The sequence below is a fragment of the Salmo trutta genome, unplaced genomic scaffold (assembly GCF_901001165.1).
Source record: "Salmo trutta unplaced genomic scaffold, fSalTru1.1, whole genome shotgun sequence".
In the NCBI taxonomy this organism is placed as follows: domain Eukaryota; kingdom Metazoa; phylum Chordata; class Actinopteri; order Salmoniformes; family Salmonidae; genus Salmo; species Salmo trutta.
In genome coordinates, this window is record NW_021822297.1 from 637,152 (window position 1) to 656,331 (window position 19,180).

The window sequence follows — 19,180 nt, forward strand, 5'->3', positions numbered from 1 at the left end:
GTATTATTCTACCATGGTTACTAGTGTGTGATATTAACGTACAGTATTATTCTACCATGGTTATTAGTGTGTGATATTAACATACAGTATTATTCTACCATGGTTACTAGTGTGTGATATTAACATACAGTATTATTCTACCATGGTTACTAGTGTGTGATATTAACGTACAGTATTATTCTACCATGGTTACTAGTGTGTGATATTAACGTACAGTATTATTCTACCATGGTTACTAGTGTGTGATATTAACATACAGTATTATTCTACCATGGTTACTAGTGTGTGATATTAACGTACAGTATTATTCTACCATGGTTACTAGTGTGTGATATTAACGTACAGTATTATTCTACCATGGTTACTAGTGTGTGATAGTGATGTACAGTATTATTCTACCATGGTTACTAGTGTGTGATAGTGACGTACAGTATTATTCTACCATGGTTACTAGTGTGTGATATTAACATACAGTATTATTCTACCATGGTTACTAGTGTGTGATATTAACGTACAGTATTATTCTACCATGGTTACTAGTGTGTGATATAAACGTACAGTATTATTCTACCATGGTTACTAGTGTGTGATAGTGACGTACAGTATTATTCTACCATGGTTACTAGTGTGTGATAGTGACGTACAGTAATATTCTACCATGGTTACTAGTGTGTGATATTAACGTACAGTATTATTCTACCATGGTTACTAGTGTGTGATATTAACGTACAGTATTATTCTACCATGGTTACTAGTGTGTGATATTAACATACAGTATTATTCTACCATGGTTACTAGTGTGTGATAGTGATGTACAGTATTATTCTACCATGGTTACTAGCGTGTGATATTAACGTACAGTATTATTCTACCATGGTTACTAGTGTGTGATATTAACGTACAGTATTATTCTACCATGGTTACTAGTGTGTGATATTAACATACAGTATTATTCTACCATGGTTACTAGTGTGTGATATTAACATACAGTATTATTCTACCATGGTTACTAGTGTGTGATATTAACGTACAGTATTATTCTACCATGGTTACTAGTGTGTGATATTAACATACAGTATTATTCTACCATGGTTACTAGTGTATGATATTAACATACAGTATTATTCTACCATGGTTACTAGTGTGTGATATTAACATACAGTATTATTCTACCATGGTTACTAGTGTGTGATATTAACGTACAGTATTATTCTACCATGGTTACTAGTGTGTGATATTAACATACAGTATTATTCTACCATGGTTACTAGTGTGTGATATTAACATACAGTAATATTCTACCATGGTTACTAGTGTGTGATATTAACATACAGTATTATTCTACCATGGTTACTAGTGTGTGATAGTGACGTACAGTATTATTCTACCATGGTTACTAGTGTGTGATATTAACATACAGTATTATTCTACCATGGTTACTAGTGTGTGATATTAACGTACAGTATTATTCTACCATGGTTACTAGTGTGTGATATTAACATACAGTATTATTCTACCATGGTTACTAGTGTGTGATATTAACGTACAGTATTATTCTACCATGGTTACTAGTGTGTGATATTAACATACAGTATTATTCTACCATGGTTACTAGTGTGTGATAGTGACAGTATTATTCTACCATGGTTACTAGTGTGTGATATTAACATACAGTATTATTCTACCATGGTTACTAGTGTGTGATATTAACATACAGTATTATTCTACCATGGTTACTAGTGTGTGATATTAACATGCAGTATTATTCTACCATGGTTACTAGTGTGTGATAGTGATGTACAGTATTATTCTACCATCGTTACTAGTGTGTGATATTAACGTACAGTATTATTCTACCATGGTTACTAGTGTGTGATATTAACATACAGTATTATTCTACCATGGTTACTAGTGTGTGATATTAACATACAGTATTATTCTACCATGGTTACTAGTGTGTGATATTAACATACAGTATTATTCTACCATGGTTACTAGTGTGTGATATTAACGTACAGTATTATTCTACCATGGTTACTAGTGTGTGATATTAACGTACAGTATTATTCTACCATGGTTACTAGTGTGTGATAGTGACAGTATTATTCTACCATGGTTACTAGTGTGTGATATTAACGTACAGTATTATTCTACCATGGTTACTAGTGTGTGATAGTGACGTACAGTATTATTCTACCATGGTTACTAGTGTGTGATAGTGACGTACAGTATTATTCTACCATGGTTATTAGTGTGTGATATTAACATACAGTATTATTCTACCATGGTTACTAGTGTGTGATATTAACGTACAGTATTATTCTACCATGGTTACTAGTGTGTGATATTAACGTACAGTATTATATACTAAATGTAACAAGTTAAACATTAAATGGATAGTGTAGAGATTTCCAGATGTAGGTTGTTTTTTATAGACAAATTCATGGATACCATTTTTATTTCTCTTCGGGCAGTATGGAGATTATAGAAGTTAGCATTTCGTTAGTTTAGCGCAATTGTTGAAAGTCTCCCGGTACAGTTGCCAGGTCGTCTGAAAAGCAGGGAAGTAAACCTTGTAACTACTCCAAAGTGGTCATTACAAAGCTATACTAAGAAATCAATATTGTGTTTTTAATCATAAAAAAAACAAACAAGATTCTATCTACTTCCTCATTGTGTTCCGTTGTCGCATAGAAATGTATAGAGAGCTTGGAATGTTGTATCGGTCTAAATGCCGCTGCCCGTGTGCTCACAGATGCCATATAGGACAGATACAATGTTGCGAACTCTATGCATCTCTATGGGACAACGGGACACAATGAGGAAGAATCTCATTTCTTATTATTATATATATATATATTTATTTATTTATTTATATATTTATTATTATATATTTTTGCCATTTCAAACCAGCTGGGGCTTTCCCCAAATGTTGCAAAGAGAGAGACAGAGACAGATATATATATATATATAGAGAGCGAGAACTGGAGGCTATTATACTGTAAAATGTGATAGATTTTTCCAAAGCAGAGTCTGGAGGTTACAGTCTTTCTTCAAGCTGTGTCATGAATTGGTTTGTAGGAAGCTCAACTATATTTCTGTTCTTAGTCTCTATGGTTCCACTATATAGATAATGAATCTGGTCTCTCTATGGTCCACTATATAGATAATGTGTCTGGTCTCTCTATGGTTCCACTATATAGATAATGTATCTGGTCTCTCTATGGTCCACTATATAGATAATGTGTCTGGTCTCTATGGTTCCACTATATAGATAATGTGTCTGGTCTCTCTATGGTCCACTATATAGATAATGTGTCTGGTCTCTCTATGGTCCACTATATAGATAATGTGTCTGGTCTCTCTATGGTCCACTATATAGATAATGTATCTGGTCTCTCTATGGTCCACTATATAGATAATGTGTCTGGTCTCTCTATGGTCCACTATATAGATAATGTTTCTGGTCTCTCTATGGTCCACTATATAGATAATGTGTCTGGTCTCTCTATGGTCCACTATATAGATAATGTGTCTGGTCTCTCTATGGTCCACTATATAGATAATGTGTCTGGTCTCTCTATGATCCACTATATAGATAATGTGTCTGGTCTCTCTATGGTCCACTATATAGATAATGTGACTGGTCTCTCTATGGTCCACTATATAGATAATGTCTGGTCTCTCTATGGTCCACTATATAGATAATGTGTCTGGTCTCTCTATGGTCCACTATATAGATAATGTGTCTGGTCTCTCTATGGTCCACTATATAGATAATGTGTCTGGTCTCTCTATGGTCCACTATATAGATAATGTGTCTGGTCTCTCTATGGTCCACTATATAGATAATGTGACTGGTCTCTCTATGGTCCACTATATAGATAATGTGTCTGGTCTCTCTATGGTCCACTATATAGATAATGTGTCTGGTCTCTCTATGGTCCACTATATAGATAATGTGTCTGGTCTCTCTATGGTCCACTATATAGATAATGTATCTGGTCTCTCTATGGTCCACTATATAGATAATGTATCTGGTCTCTCTATGGTCCACTATATAGATAATGTGTCTGGTGTCTCTATGGTCCACTATATAGATAATGTGTCTGGTCTCTCTATGGTTCCACTATATAGATAATGTGTCTGGTTTCTCTATGGTCCACTATATAGATAATGTGTCTGGTCTCTCTATGGTTCCACTATATAGATAATGTATCTGGTCTCTCTATGGTCCACTATATAGATAATGTATCTGGTCTCTCTCTGGTCCACTATATAGATAATGTGTCTGGTCTCTCTATGGTTCCACTATATAGATAATGTGTCTCTCTATGGTCCACTATATAGATAATGTGTCTGGTCTCTCTCTATGGTCCACTATATAGATAATGTATCTGGTCTCTCTATGGTCCACTATATAGATAATGTGTCTGGTCTCTCTATGGTCCACTATATAGATAATGTGTCTGGTCTCTCTATGGTCCACTATATAGATAATGTGTCTGGTCTCTCTATGGTCCACTATATAGATAATGTGTCTGGTCTCTCTATGGTCCACTATATAGATAATGTGTCTGGTCTCTCTATGGTCCACTATATAGATAATGTGACTGGTCTCTCTATGGTCCACTATATAGATAATGTGTCTGGTCTCTCTATGGTCCACTATATAGATAATGTGTCTGGTCGCTCTATGGTCCACTATATAGATAATGTGTCTGGTCTCTCTATGGTCCACTATATAGATAATGTATCTGGTCTCTCTATGGTCCACTATATAGATAATGTATCTGGTCTCTCTATGGTCCACTATATAGATAATGTGTCTGGTGTCTCTATGGTCCACTATATAGATAATGTGTCTGGTCTCTCTATGGTTCCACTATATAGATAATGTGTCTGGTTTCTCTATGGTCCACTATATAGATAATGTGTCTGGTCTCTCTATGGTTCCACTATATAGATAATGTATCTGGTCTCTCTATGGTCCACTATATAGATAATGTATCTGGTCTCTCTCTGGTCCACTATATAGATAATGTGTCTGGTCTCTCTATGGTTCCACTATATAGATAATGTGTCTCTCTATGGTCCACTATATAGATAATGTGTCTGGTCTCTCTCTATGGTCCACTATATAGATAATGTATCTGGTCTCTCTATGGTCCACTATATAGATAATGTGTCTGGTCTCTCTATGGTCCACTATATAGATAATGTATCTGGTCTCTCTATGGTCCACTATATAGATAATGTGTCTGGTCTCTCTATGGTCCACTATATAGATAATGTGTCTGGTCTCTCTATATGGTTCCACTATATAGATAATGTGTCTGGTCTCTCTATGGTCCACTATATAGATAATGTGTCTGGTCTCTCTATGGTCCACTATATAGATAATGTATCTGGTCTCTCTATGGTTCTACTATATAGATAATGTTTCTGGTCTCTCTATGGTCCACTATATAGATAATGTGTCTGGTCTCTCTATGGTCCACTATATAGATAATGTGTCTCTGACTCAGCTGTGAGAGATGGTTTCCAGTCACTCTGTTACAGGGCCATTCATTACTTTATAGATACAATAATGTAGTAGGAGAATTATCATTCTTAGAATGTATCCCAAATGACAGCCCATGTTTCCTGGTCAAAGTAGTGCACTACGTAGGGAATATGGTGCCATTGGCCATAGGGCCCTGGTCAAAGTAGTGCACTGCGTAGGGAATAGGGTGCCATTGGCCATAGGGCCCTGGTCAAAGTAGTGCACTGCGTAGGGAATAGGGTGCCATTGGCCATAGGGCCCTGGTCAAAGTAGTGCACTGCGTAGGGAATGGGGTGTGATTTGAAACACAGCCCTAGCCTTGTAGGATACCTGGCTGAGGATGTTTAATTTACAGCATCATGTCCATTACAGCGTCAGCATCATGTACATTACAGCATCATGTCCATTACAGCGTCAGCATCATGTACATTACAGCGTCAGCATCATGTACAATACAGCGTCAGCATCATGTCCATTACAGCGTCAGCATCATGTCCATTACAGCGTCAGCATCATGTACATTACAGCGTCAGCATCATGTTCATTACAGTGTCAGCATCATGTCCATTACAGCGTCAGCATCATATACATTACAGCATCATGTCCATTACAGCATCAGCATCATGTACATTACAGCATCATGTACATTACAGCACCAGCATCATGTCCATTACAGCACCAGCATCATGTCCATTACAGCATCAGCATCATGTCCATTACAGCGTCAGCATCATGTTCATTACAGCGTCAGCATCATGTACAATACAGCGTCAGCATCATGTCCATTACAGCATCAGCATCATGTCCATTACAGCGTCAGCATCATGTACATTACAGCGTCAGCATCATGTACATTACAGCGTCAGCATCATGTTCATTACAGCATCATGTCCATTACAGCGTCAGCATCATGTACATTACAGCGTCAGCATCATGTACATTACAGCATCATGTCCATTACAGCACCAGCATCATGTCCATTACAGCGTCAGCATCATGTACATTACAGCATCATGTTCATTACAGCGTCAGCATCATGTTCATTACAGCGTCAGCATCATGTACATTACAGCATCATGTCCATTACAGCATCATGTACATTACAGCATCAGCATCATGTACATTACAGCACCAGCATCATGTTCATTACAGCACCAGCATCATGTCCATTACAGCGTCAGCATCATGTACATTACAGCATCATGTCCATTACAGCACCAGCATCATGTACATTACAGCATCATGTTCATTACAGCGTCAGCATCATGTACATTACAGCGTCAGCATCATGTACATTACAGAGTCAGCATCATGTTCATTACAGCGTCAGCATCATGTACAATACAGCATCAGCATCATGTTTGACCTTTATTTAACCATGGACGTGATAGATTCCATGTAAAGGGGTCAGTAGGAAGTCCTTATATAAAAGCTAGTCTCCAAATCCAAACAGGATCAAGACTTCATTGTCCTGCTATTGACAACGGAACGTAGCACGGTTCCGTAGCGCGGTTCCGTAGCACGGTTCCGTAGCACGGTTCCGTAGCGCGGTTCCGTAGCGCGGGTTCCGTAGCGCGGGTTCCGTAGCGCGGGTTCCGTAGCGCGGTTCCGTAGCGCGGGTTCCGTAGCGCGGGTTCCGTAGCGCGGGTTCCGTAGCACGGTTCCGTTAGGATTCCGAGGCTGTCTCTAAGCTACAACACAGTTAAATTGAGGACACAGGGCAGTGAACCGTTCATGTAAATGTGGACGTCACGTCATTTCAACAGACCGTGCCAGCTTTGCTACGGAAATATTGGCTGCATCCCATATGGCGCCCTATTCCCTATATAGTGCACTACTTATTTCTTTACCAGGGCCCATTGCTAAAAGTAGTGCACTATATAGGGAATAGGGCGCCGTTTGGGACGGCAACCTCCTACCTAATTGGATTTTACCTAGAGATCGTTGCGTTCTCTGTTGTTCGACAACAACATGGAATGTCTGTTACGTTACTGTGGCAATGAATCAGTTGTGACAGGACCTTAGTGGGGTTACCGAGGCTGGGACCAGGGAACCAATAGGATCGCTGCATCTAGCCTGTTAGCCGGTCTCGTCCAGCCACTCACAATGTTAATTATTAGAGCGGTTAGAGAGACTGGAGGAGAGGAGTGTGTGGTCAGCAGAAATATCTCCCTGTTGTTTACAGAATGAAGCACAACGTGTGGTGAATAATATGGTTTTATCACTGCATTAATCATTATCTGATGTGTTAATGTAGCTTTTCCATAAGTTATGTCTCTCTCTCCTCCTCCTCCCCTCCTCCTCTCCTCTTCCTCCTCTCCTCCTCCTCTCCTTCTCCTCCTCTCCTCCTCCTCCTCTCCTCCTCTCCTCTCCTCCTCCTCCTCTCCTCTTCCTCTCCTCTCCTCCTCTCCTCTCCTCCTCCTCCTCTCCTCCTCTCCTCCTCCTCCTCTCCTCCTCCTCCTCCTCTCCTCTCTCCTCCTCTCTCTCCTCCTCTTCCTCTCCTCCTCTCCTCTCCTCCTCCTCTCCTCTCTCTCTCCTCTCTCTCCTCCTCTTCCTCTCCTCCTCTCCTCTCCTCCTCCTCCTCTCCTCCGCCCTCCTCTCCTCCTCTTTCCTCTCCTCCTCTCCTCCCTCCTCCTCTCCTCCTCCTCTCTCCTCCTCTCCTCCGCCCTCCTCTCCTCCTCCTCTCCCTCCTCTCCTCTTCCTCCATCCTCTCCTCCTCCCCCTCCTACTCCTCTCCTCCTCTCTTTTCCTCTCCTCCTCCCTCCTCCCTCCTCTCTTCCTTTGCTCCTCCCTCCTCTCCTCTCCTCCTCTCCTCTCCTCCTCCCCACTGTAGATCAATGTTTAGCTGTATTGAGGAATCTAATTCTGATAGAGTCTGATGATAGAGAATACTGTTAATATTATACTGTACATGATCTGTATCTACAGGGTCTGTTCTATAGTAGTATAGAGGTAACATGATCTGTATCTACAGGGTCTGTTCTATAGAGGTAACATGATCTGTATCTACAGGGGTCTGTTCTATAGAGGTAACATGATCTGTATCTACAGGGTCTGTTCTATAGTAGTATAGGGGTAACATGATCTGTATCTACAGGGTCTGTTCTATAGAGGTAACATGATCTGTATCTACAGGGTCTGTTCTATAGAGGTAACATGATCTGTATCTAGAGGGTCTGTTCTATAGTAGTATAGAGGTAACATGATCTGTATCTACAGGGTCTGTTCTATAGAGGTAACATGATCTGTATCTACAGGGTCTGTTCTATAGAGGTAACATGATCTGTATCTACAGGGGTCTGTTCTATAGAGGTAACATGATCTGTATCTACAGGGTCTGTTCTATAGAGGTAACATGATCTGTATCTACAGGGTCTGTTCTATAGTAGTATAGAGGTAACATGATCTGTATCTACAGGGTCTGTTCTATAGTAATATAGAGGTAACATGATCTGTATCTACAGGGTCTGTTCTATAGAGGTAACATGATCTGTATCTACAGGGTCTGTTCTATAGAGGTAACATGATCTGTATCTACAGGGTCTGTTCTATAGTAGTATAGAGGTAACATGATCTGTATCTACAGGGGTCTGTTCTATAGTAGTATAGAGGTAACATGATCTGTATCTACAGAGTCTGTTCTATAGTAGTATAGGGGTAACATGATCTGTATCTACAGGGTCTGTTCTATAGAGGTAACAATGATCTGTATCTAGAGGGTCTGTTCTATAGTAGTATAGAGGTAACATGATTCTGTATCTACAGGGTCTGTTCTATAGAGGTAACATGATCTGTATATACAGGGTCTGTTCTATAGATGTAACATGATCTGTATCTACAGGGTCTGTTCTATAGAGGTAACATGATCTGTATCTAGAGGGTCTGTTCTATAGAGGTAACATGATCTGTATCTACAGGGTCTGTTCTATAGAGGTAACGTGATCTGTATCTACAGGGTCTGTTCTATAGTAGTATAGAGGTAACATGATCTGTATCTACAGGGGTCTGTTCTATAGATGTAACATGATCTGTATCTACAGGGTCTGTTCTATAGAGGTAACATGATCTGTATCTACAGGGTCTGTTCTATAGAGGTAACATGATCTGTATCTACAGGGTCTGTTCTATAGAGGTAACATGATCTGTATCTACAGGGTCTGTTCTATAGTAGTATAGAGGTAACATGATCTGTATCTACAGGGTCTGTTCTATAGTAGTATAGAGGTAACATGATCTGTATCTACAGGGTCTGTTCTATAGAGGTAACATGATCTGTATCTACAGGGTCTGTTCTATAGTAGTATAGAGGTAACATGATCTGTATCTCTACATGGGTTCTAGTTCTATAGAGGTACAAATGATCTGTATCTAATACAGGGTCTGTTCTATAGTAGTATAGTAGGTAACATGATCTGTATCTACAGGGTCTGTTCTATAGAGGTAACATATCGTATCTACAGGGTCTTTCTATAGTAGTATAGAGGTAGACATGATCTGTATCTACAGGGTCTGTTCTATAGAGGTAACATGATCTGTATCTACAGGGGGCTGATCTGTATCTTACAGGGTCTGTTCTATAGAGGTAACATGATCTGTATCTACAGGGTCTGTTCTATAGTAGTATAGAGGTAACATGATCTGTATCTACAGGGTCTGTTCTATAGTAATATAGAGGTAACATGATCTGTATCTACAGGGGTTCTGTTCTATAGTAGTATAGAGGTAACATGATCTGTATCTACAGGGTCTGTTCTATAGAGGTAACATGATCTGTATCTACAGGGTCTGTTCTATAGTAGTATAGAGGTAACATGATCTGTATCTACAGGGTCTGTTCTATAGTAGTATAGAGGTAACATGATCTGTATCTACAGGGGTCTGTTCTATAGTAGTATAGAGGTAACATGATCTGTATCTACAGGGGTCTGTTCTATAGTAGTATAGAGGTAACATGATCTGTATCTACAGAGTCTGTTCTATAGTAGTATAGGGGTAACATGATCTGTATCTACAGGGTCTGTTCTATAGAGGTAACATGATCTGTATCTAGAGGGTCTGTTCTATAGTAGTATAGAGGTAACATGATCTGTATCTACAGGGTCTGTTCTATAGAGGTAACATGATCTGTATCTACAGGGTCTGTTCTATAGAGGTAACATGATCTGTATCTAGAGGGTCTGTTCTATAGAGGTAACATGATCTGTATCTACAGGGTCTGTTCTATAGAGGTAACGTGATCTGTATCTACAGGGTCTGTTCTATAGTAGTATAGAGGTAACATGATCTGTATCTACAGGGTCTGTTCTATAGAGGTAACATGATCTGTATCTACAGGGTCTGTTCTATAGAGGTAACATGATCTGTATCTACAGGGTCTGTTCTATAGTAGTATAGAGGTAACATGATCTGTATCTACAGGGTCTGTTCTATAGAGGTAACATGATCTGTATCTACAGGGTCTGTTCTATAGAGGTAACATGATCTGTATCTACAGGGTCTGTTCTATAGTAGTATAGGGGTAACATGATCTGTATCTACAGGGGTCTGTTCTATAGTAGTATAGAGGTAACATGATCTGTATCTACAGGGTCTGTTCTATAGTAGTATAGGGGTAACATAATCTGTATCTACAGGGTCTGTTCTATAGAGGTAACATGATCTGTATCTACAGGGTCTGTTCTATAGTAGTATAGATGTAACATGATCTGTATCTACAGGGGTCTGTTCTATAGAGGTAACATGATCTGTATCTACAGGGTCTGTTCTATAGAGGTAACATGATCTGTGTCCCTGCAGTGGTCTGAGGAGCCGTGTGCAGCCCACCTGACCCAGAGAGACGGTTACCAGGCCTCTACTCAAGGACAACTCAAGGACCAGCTCTACCAGGAGATCATCAACTTCTTCCACAAGGGCAAGGTACCTAGAGGGGGGGTGGGGGGGGTGGTGAGAGAGGAGGAGTGGAGAGAGAGAGAGAGGGGGTGGTGAGAGGGAGAGAGGGGGTGTAGATCTGGTGAGACTAAAGAGGCAGACAGAGTTAGTGAGCTGCACCTTTTCATTCAGCATGTTCCAGATGACCTGTTTTGTGACCTGTTCAACGGCCGGTCCAGGGAGGGAACATGGAGACGGCTAAAACATCCCGTCTCTCCTCTGGAAGCCTCCCTCTATTGCTGCTGAATTCCCTCCCACTCAGAGGACGACCTTTTCGCTCTTTCTCTCGCTCTCTCTCCTCCTTGCCCCGCCAACCAGCCTCCGTTCTTCTCTCTCTATCTCTCCCTCCTCCCTGCCTCTTTACAATCCATCCTCCTTTCCCTCCCTCCTCTCCCTCCATCCTCCTCTCTCCCTCCCTCCTCTCCCTCCCATCCTCCTCTCTCTCCCTCCTCTCCCTCCCATCCTCCTCTCTCTCCCTCCTCTCCCTCTATCTTCCTCTCTCCCTCCCTCCTCTCCCTCCCATCCTCCTCTCTCTCCCTTCTCTCCCTCCATCCTTCTCTCTCCCTCCCATCCTCCTCTCTCTCCCTCCTCCCCCTCCATCCCTCCTCTCTCCCTCCCTCCCTCCTCTCCCTCCATCCCCTCCTCCCCTCCCACCTCTCCCTCCATCCTCCTCTCTCCCTCCCATCCTCCTCTCTCTCTCCCTCCATCCTCCTCTCTCTCCCTCCTTCCATCCTCCTCTCTCCCTCCCTCCTCTCCCTCCCATCCTCCTCTCTCTCCCTTCTCTCCCCTCCATCCTTCCTCTCTCCCTCCCATCCTCCTCTCTCTCCCTCCTCCCCCTCCATCCTCCTCTCTCCCTCCCTCCTCTCCCTCCATCCTCCTCTCTCCCTACCATCCTCCTCTCTCTCTCCCTCCATCCTCCTCTCTCCCTCCCTCCTCTCCCTCCTTCCATCCTCCTCTCTCCCTCCCTCCTCTCCCTCCCATTCTCCTCTCTCTCCCTCCTCTCTCCCTCCCTCCATCCTCCTCTCTCCCTCCCATCCTCCTCTCTCCCTCCCTCCCTCCCTCATCCTCTTCTCTCCTCCCTCCCTCCATCCTCCTCTCTCCCTCCCTCCTCTCCCTCCCATCCTCCTCTCTCTCCCTCCTCTCCCTCTATCTTCCTCTCTCCCTCCCTCCTCTCCCTCCCATCCTCCTCTCTCTCCCTTCTCTCCCTCCATCCTTCTCTCTCCCTCCCATCCTCCTCTCTCTCCCTCCTCCCCCTCCATCCTCCTCTCTCCCTCCCTCCATCCTCCTCTCTCCCTCCCATCCTCCTCTCTCCCTCCCTCATCCTCCTCTCTCCTCCCTCTCTCCATCCTCCTCTCTCCTCCCTCCCTCCATCCTCCTCTCCCTCCTCCATCCTCCTCTCTCCCTCCCTCCATCCTCCTCTCCCTCCTCCATCCTCCTCTCTCCCTCCCTCCATCTTCTCTCCCTCCATTACATCCTCCTCTCTCCATCCCCTCCTCCCCTGCCACCTCTGTATCACCATAAGCGACAGACAGACAGACAGACAGACAGACAGACAGACAGACAGACAGACAGACAGACAGACAGGGTAGATCATGTGCCTGCATGATGCCATTCCTTAAAAAACAGGAGGAGCAGAACATTCACAGATGACTCAATCTGGAGAAATATGTCCGTCTGTCCCATCTTCAGCAGATCAAGGGACCGCAGGGGGTTTAGTCATGAAGACCTCCTCTATGCTTCTGAAGGTGGGGAGGGAGGAGGGAGGAGCGGAGGAGATGGGGGAGAGAGAGAAAGGGAGGGAAGATGGGAGAGGAGGGAGGAGGGGAGGAGATGGGGGAGAGAGAGAGGGAGGGAAGATGGGAGAGGAGGGAGGAGTAGGCAGGACTGTCTACAGCTAAATACAATGACTGATATATATTACTGTTCTCTCATATCCTGTGTGTGTGTGTGTGTGTGTGTGTGTGTGTGTGTGTGTGTGTGTGTGTGTGTGTGTGTGTGTGTGTGTGTGTGTGTGTGTGTGTGTGTGTGTGTGTGTGTGTGTAGATGTGGGAGGAAGCCATCGTACTCGGAAAGGAGCTGGCAGACCAGTATGAGAATGAGATGTTTGACTTTGAGCAGCTCAGTGCCTCCTTGGTAAGTTCACTCTAATCCCTACTGTCATCGTGTTGTAGGAGACGTGGTATAGAAACTGTCATCGTGTTGTAGGAGACGTGGTATAGAAACTGTCATCGTGTTGTAGGAGACGTGGTATAGAAAACTGTCATCGTGTTGTATGAGACGTGGTATAGAAACTGTCATCGTGTTGTAGGAGACGTGGTATATTCTACTGCTATAGAAACTGCCATCGTGTTGTAGGAGACGTGGTATAGAAACTGTCATCGTGTTGTAGCAGACGTGGTATATTCTACTGGTATAGAAACTGTCATCGTGTTGTAGGAGACGTGGTATATTTCTACTGCTATAGAAACTGTCATCGTGTTGTAGGAGACGTGGTATATTCTACTGCTATAGAAAACTGTCATGTGTTGTAGGAGACGTGGTATATTCTACTGCATAGAAAACTGTCATCGTGTTGTAGGAGACGTGGTATAGAAACTGTCATGTGTGTTGTAGGAGACGTGGTATATTCCACTGCTATAGAAACTGTCATGTGTTGTAGGAGACGTCGGTTATAGAAACTGTCATGTGTTGTAGGAGACGTGGTAATTTACTGCTATCGATAAAACTGTCATCGTGTTGTAGGAGACGTGGTATAGATACTGTCATCGTGTTGTGGGAGACGTGGTATAGAAACTGTCATCGTGTTGTAGGAGACGTGGTATATTCTACTGCTATAGAAACTGTCATCGTGTTGTAGGAGACGTGGTACATTCTACTGGTATAGAAACTGTCATCGTGTTGTAGGAGACGTGGTATAGAAACTGTCATCGTGTTGTAGGAGACGTGGATATTCTACTGCTATAGAAACTGTATCGTGTGTAGGAGACGTGGTATAGAAACTGTCATCGTGTTGTAGGAGACGTGGATATTTTACTGCTATAGAAATGTCATCGTGTTGTAGGAGAGTGGATATTATACTGCTATAGAAACTGTATCGTGTTGTAGGAGACGTGGTATATTCTATCGTGCTATAGTACGTAGTCATCGGTTGTAGGAGTTGTATAGAACCTGTCATCGTGTTCGTAGGAGACGTGGTACATTCTACTGCTATAGAAACTGTCATCGGTGTTGCTAGGAGACGTGGTATATTCTACTGCTCTAGAAACTGTCATCGTGTTGTTGCGACGACGTGGTATAGACAACTGTCATCGTGGTTGTAGGAAAGAACGTGTACATTATACTGCTATAGAAAATGTCATCGTGTTGTAGGCGACGTGGTATATTCTACTTGCTATATCAAACTGTTCATTGTGTTGTAGGCGACGTGGTATTGCTAACTGTTCATCGTGTTGTTAGGAGACGTGGTATATTCTAACTGCTATAGAAACTGTCATCGTGTTGTCAGCGAAGGACGTTGGGATATTGAAACTGTCATCGTGTTGTAGGAGAGCTGGTATATTCTACTGCTTATAGAAACTGTCATCGTGTTGTAGGAGACGTGGGTATATTCTACTGCTATAGAAACTGTCATCGTGTGTAGGAGACGTGGTATAGAAAACTGTCATCGTGTTGTAGGAGACGTGGTATATTCTACTGCTATAGAAACTGTCATCGTGTTGTAGGAGACGTGGTATAGAAACCGTCATCATTGTGTAGGAGACGTGGTATATTCTACTGCTATAGAAACTGTCATCGTGTTGTAGGAGACGTGGTACATTCTACTGCTATAGAAACTGTCATCGTGTTGTAGGAGACGTGGTATAGAAACTGTCATCGTGTTGTAGGAGACGTGGTATATTCTACTGGTATAGAAACTGTCATCATGTTGTAGGAGACGTGGTATAGAAACTGTCATCGTGTTGTAGGAGACGTGGTATAGAAACTGTCATCGTGTTGTAGGAGACGTGGTATATTCTACTGCTATAGAAACTGTCATCGTGTTGTAGGAGACGTGGTATATTCTACTGCTATAGAAACTGTCATCATGTTGTAGGAGACGTGGTATAGAAACTGTCATCGTGTTGTAGGAGACGTGGTATAGAAACTGTCATCATATTGTAGGAGACGTGGTATAGAAACTGTCATCGTGTTGTAAGAGACGTGGTACATTTTACTGCTATAGAAACTGTCATCGTGTTGTAGGAGACGTGGTATAGAAACTGTCATCATGTTGTAGGAGACGTGGTATAGAAACTGTCATCATATTGTAGGAGACGTGGTATAGAAACTGTCATCGTGTTGTAGGAGACGTGGTATAGAAACTGTCATCGTGTTGTAGGAGACGTGGTATTGAAACTGTCATCGTGTTGTAGGAGACGTGGTATATTCTACTGCTATAGAAACTGTCATCGTGTTGTAGGAGACGTGGTATAGAAACTGTCATCGTGTTGTAGGAGACGTGGTATGTTCTACTGCTATAGAAACTGTCATCGTGTTGTAGGAGACGTGGTATAGAAACTGTCATCATGTTGTAGGAGACGTGGTATATTCTTCTGCTATAGAAACTGTCATTGTGTTGTAGGAGACGTGGTATATTCTACTGCTATAGAAACTGTCATCGTGTTGTAGGAGACGTGGTATATTCTACTGTTATTGAAACTGTCATCTTGTTGTAGGAGACGTAGTATAGAAACTGTCATTGTGTTGTAGGAGACGTGGTATATTCTACTGCTATAGAAACTGTCATCGTGTTGTAGGAGACGTGGTATAGAAACTGTCATCATGTTGTAGGAGACGTGGTATAGAAACTGTCATCGTGTTGTGGGAGACGTGGTATAGAAACTGTCATCGTGTTGTAGGAGACGTGGTACATTCTACTGGTATAGAAACTGTCATCGTGTTGTAGGAGACGTGGTATAGAAACTGTCATCGTGTTGTAGGAGACGTGGTATATTCTACTGCTATAGAAACTGTCATCGTGTTGTAGGAGACGTGGTATAGAAACTGTCATCGTGTTGTAGGAGACGTGGTATATTCTACTGCTATAGAAACTGTCATCGTGTTGTAGGAGACGTGGTATAGAAACTGTCATTGTGTTGTAGGAGACGTGGTATATTCTACTGCTATTAGAAACTGTCATCGTGTTGTAGAGACGTGGTATATTCTACTGCTATAGAAACTGTCATCGTGTGTAGGAGACGTGGTATATTCTATGCTATAGAAACTGTCATCGTGTTGTAGGAGACGTGGTATAGAAACTGTCATCGTGTTGTAGGAGACGTGGTACATTCTACTGCTATAGAAACTGTCATCGTGTTGTAGGAGACGTGGTATATTCTACTGCTATAGAAACTGTCATCGTGTTGTAGGAGACGTGGTATAGAAACTGTCATCGTGTTGTAGGAGACGTGGTACATTCTACTGCTATAGAAACTGTCATCGTGTTGTAGGAGACGTGGTATATTCTACTGCTATAGAAACTGTCATTGTGTTGTAGGAGACTTGGTATTGTAACTGTCATCGTGTTGTAGGAGACGTGGTATATTCTACTGCTATAGAAACTGTCATCGTGTTGTAGGAGACGTGGTATTGAAACTGTCATCGTGTTGTAGGAGACGTGGTATATTCTACTGCTATAGAAACTGTCATCGTGTTGTAGGAGACGTGGTATATTCTACTGCTATAGAAACTGTCATCGTGTTGTAGGAGACGTGGTAAATTCTACTGCTATAGAAACTGTCATCGTGTTGTAGGAGACGTGGTATAGAAACTGTCATCGTGTTGTAGGAGACGTGGTATATTCTACTGGTATAGAAACTGTCATCATGTTGTAGGAGACGTGGTATAGAAACTGGTATAGAAACTGTCATCGTGTTGTAGGAGACGTGGTATAGAAACTGGTATAGAAACTGTCATCGTGTTGTAGGAGACGTGGTATATTCTACTGCTATAGAAACTGTCATCATTTTGTAGGAGACGTGGTATATTCTACTGCTATAGAAACTGTCATCATGTTGTAGGAGACGTGGTATAGAAACTGTCATCGTGTTGTAGGAGACGTGGTATAGAAACTGTCATCATATTGTAGGAGACGTGGTATAGAAACTGTCATCGTGTTGTAAGAGACGTGGTACATTTTACTGCTATAGAAACTGTCATCGTGTTGTAGGAGACGTGGTATAGAAACTGTCATCATGTTGTAGGAGACGTGGTATAGAAACTGTCATCATATTGTAGGAGACGTGGTATAGAAACTGTCATCGTGTTGTGGGAGACGTGGTATAGAAACTGTCATCGTGTTGTAGGAGACGTGGTATAGAAACTGTCATCGTGTTGTGGGAGACGTGGTATAGAAACTGTCTTCGTGTTGTAGGAGACGTGGTATAGAAACTGTCATCGTGTTGTAGGAGACGTGGTATATTCTACTGCTATAGAAACTGTCATCGTGTTGTAGGAGACGTAGTATAGAAACTGTCATCATGTTGTAGGAGACATGGTATATTCTACTGCTATAGAAACTGTCATCGTGTTGTAGGAGACGTGGTATATTCTACTGCTATAGAAACTGTCATCGTGTTGTAGGAGACGTGGTATAGAAACTGTCATCGTGTTGTAGGAGACGTGGTATATTCTACTGGTATAGAAACTGTCATCGTGTTGTAGGAGACGTGGTATATTCTACTGCTATAGAAACTGTCATCGTGTTGTAGGAGACGTGGTATAGAAACTGTCATCGTGGTGTAGGAGACGTGGTATATTCTACTGGTATAGAAACTGTCATGTTGTAGGAGACGTGGTATAGAAACTGTCATCGTGTTGTAGGAGACGTGGTATAGAAACTGTCATCGTGTTGTAGGAGACGTGGTATATTCTACTGCTATAGAAACTGTCATCATTTTGTAGGAGACGTGGTATATTCTACTGCTATAGAAACTGTCATCATGTTGTAGGAGACGTGGTATATTCTACTGCTATAGAAACTGTCATCATGTTGTAGGAGACGTGGTATAGAAACTGTCATCGTGTTGTAGGAGACGTGGTATATTCTACTGGTATAGAAACTGTCATCGTGTTGTAGGAGACGTGGTACATTTTACTGCTATAGAAACTGTCATCGTGTTGTAGAAGACGTGGTATAGAAACTGTCATCATGTTGTAGGAGACGTGGTATAGAAACTGTCATCATATTGTAGGAGACGTGGTATAGAAACTGTCATCGTGTTGTGGGAGACGTGGTATAGAAACTCATCGTGTTGTAGGAGACGTGGTATAGAAACTGTCATCGTGTTGTGGGAGACGTGGTATAGAAACTGTCATCGTGTTGTAGGAGACGTGGTATAGAAACTGTCATCGTGTTGTATGAGACGTGGTATAGAAACTGTCATCGTGTTGTAGGAGACGTGGTATATTCTACTGCTATAGAAACTGTCATCGTGTTGTAGGAGACGTGGTATAGAAACTGTCATCGTGTTGTAGGAGACGTGGTATATTCTACTGGTATAGAAACTGTCATCGTGTTGTAGGAGACGTGGTATATTCTACTGCTATAGAAACTGTCATCGTGTTGTAGGAGACGTGGTATATTCTACTGCTATAGAAACTGTCATCGTGTTGTAGGAGACGTGGTATATTCTACTGCTATAGAAACTGTCATCGTGTTGTAGGAGA

At 42.1% G+C, this 19,180-nt stretch overlaps 1 protein-coding gene across 1 annotated transcript in view; it reads left to right on the forward strand.

The window, feature by feature from the left end:
* Positions 1 to 11,341: 11,341 nt before the first annotated feature.
* The window catches only part of LOC115181562 (dedicator of cytokinesis protein 1-like), a 32,421-nt gene continuing 24,582 nt past the window's right edge, over positions 11,342 to 19,180 (forward strand). The window contains exons 1-2 of the mRNA XM_029743457.1: positions 11,342 to 11,461; positions 13,517 to 13,606. Coding sequence (XP_029599317.1) covers positions 13,517 to 13,606 — 90 coding nt within the window. The 5' untranslated portion in view covers positions 11,342 to 11,461. The remainder of the gene's footprint in view (positions 11,462 to 13,516; positions 13,607 to 19,180) is intronic.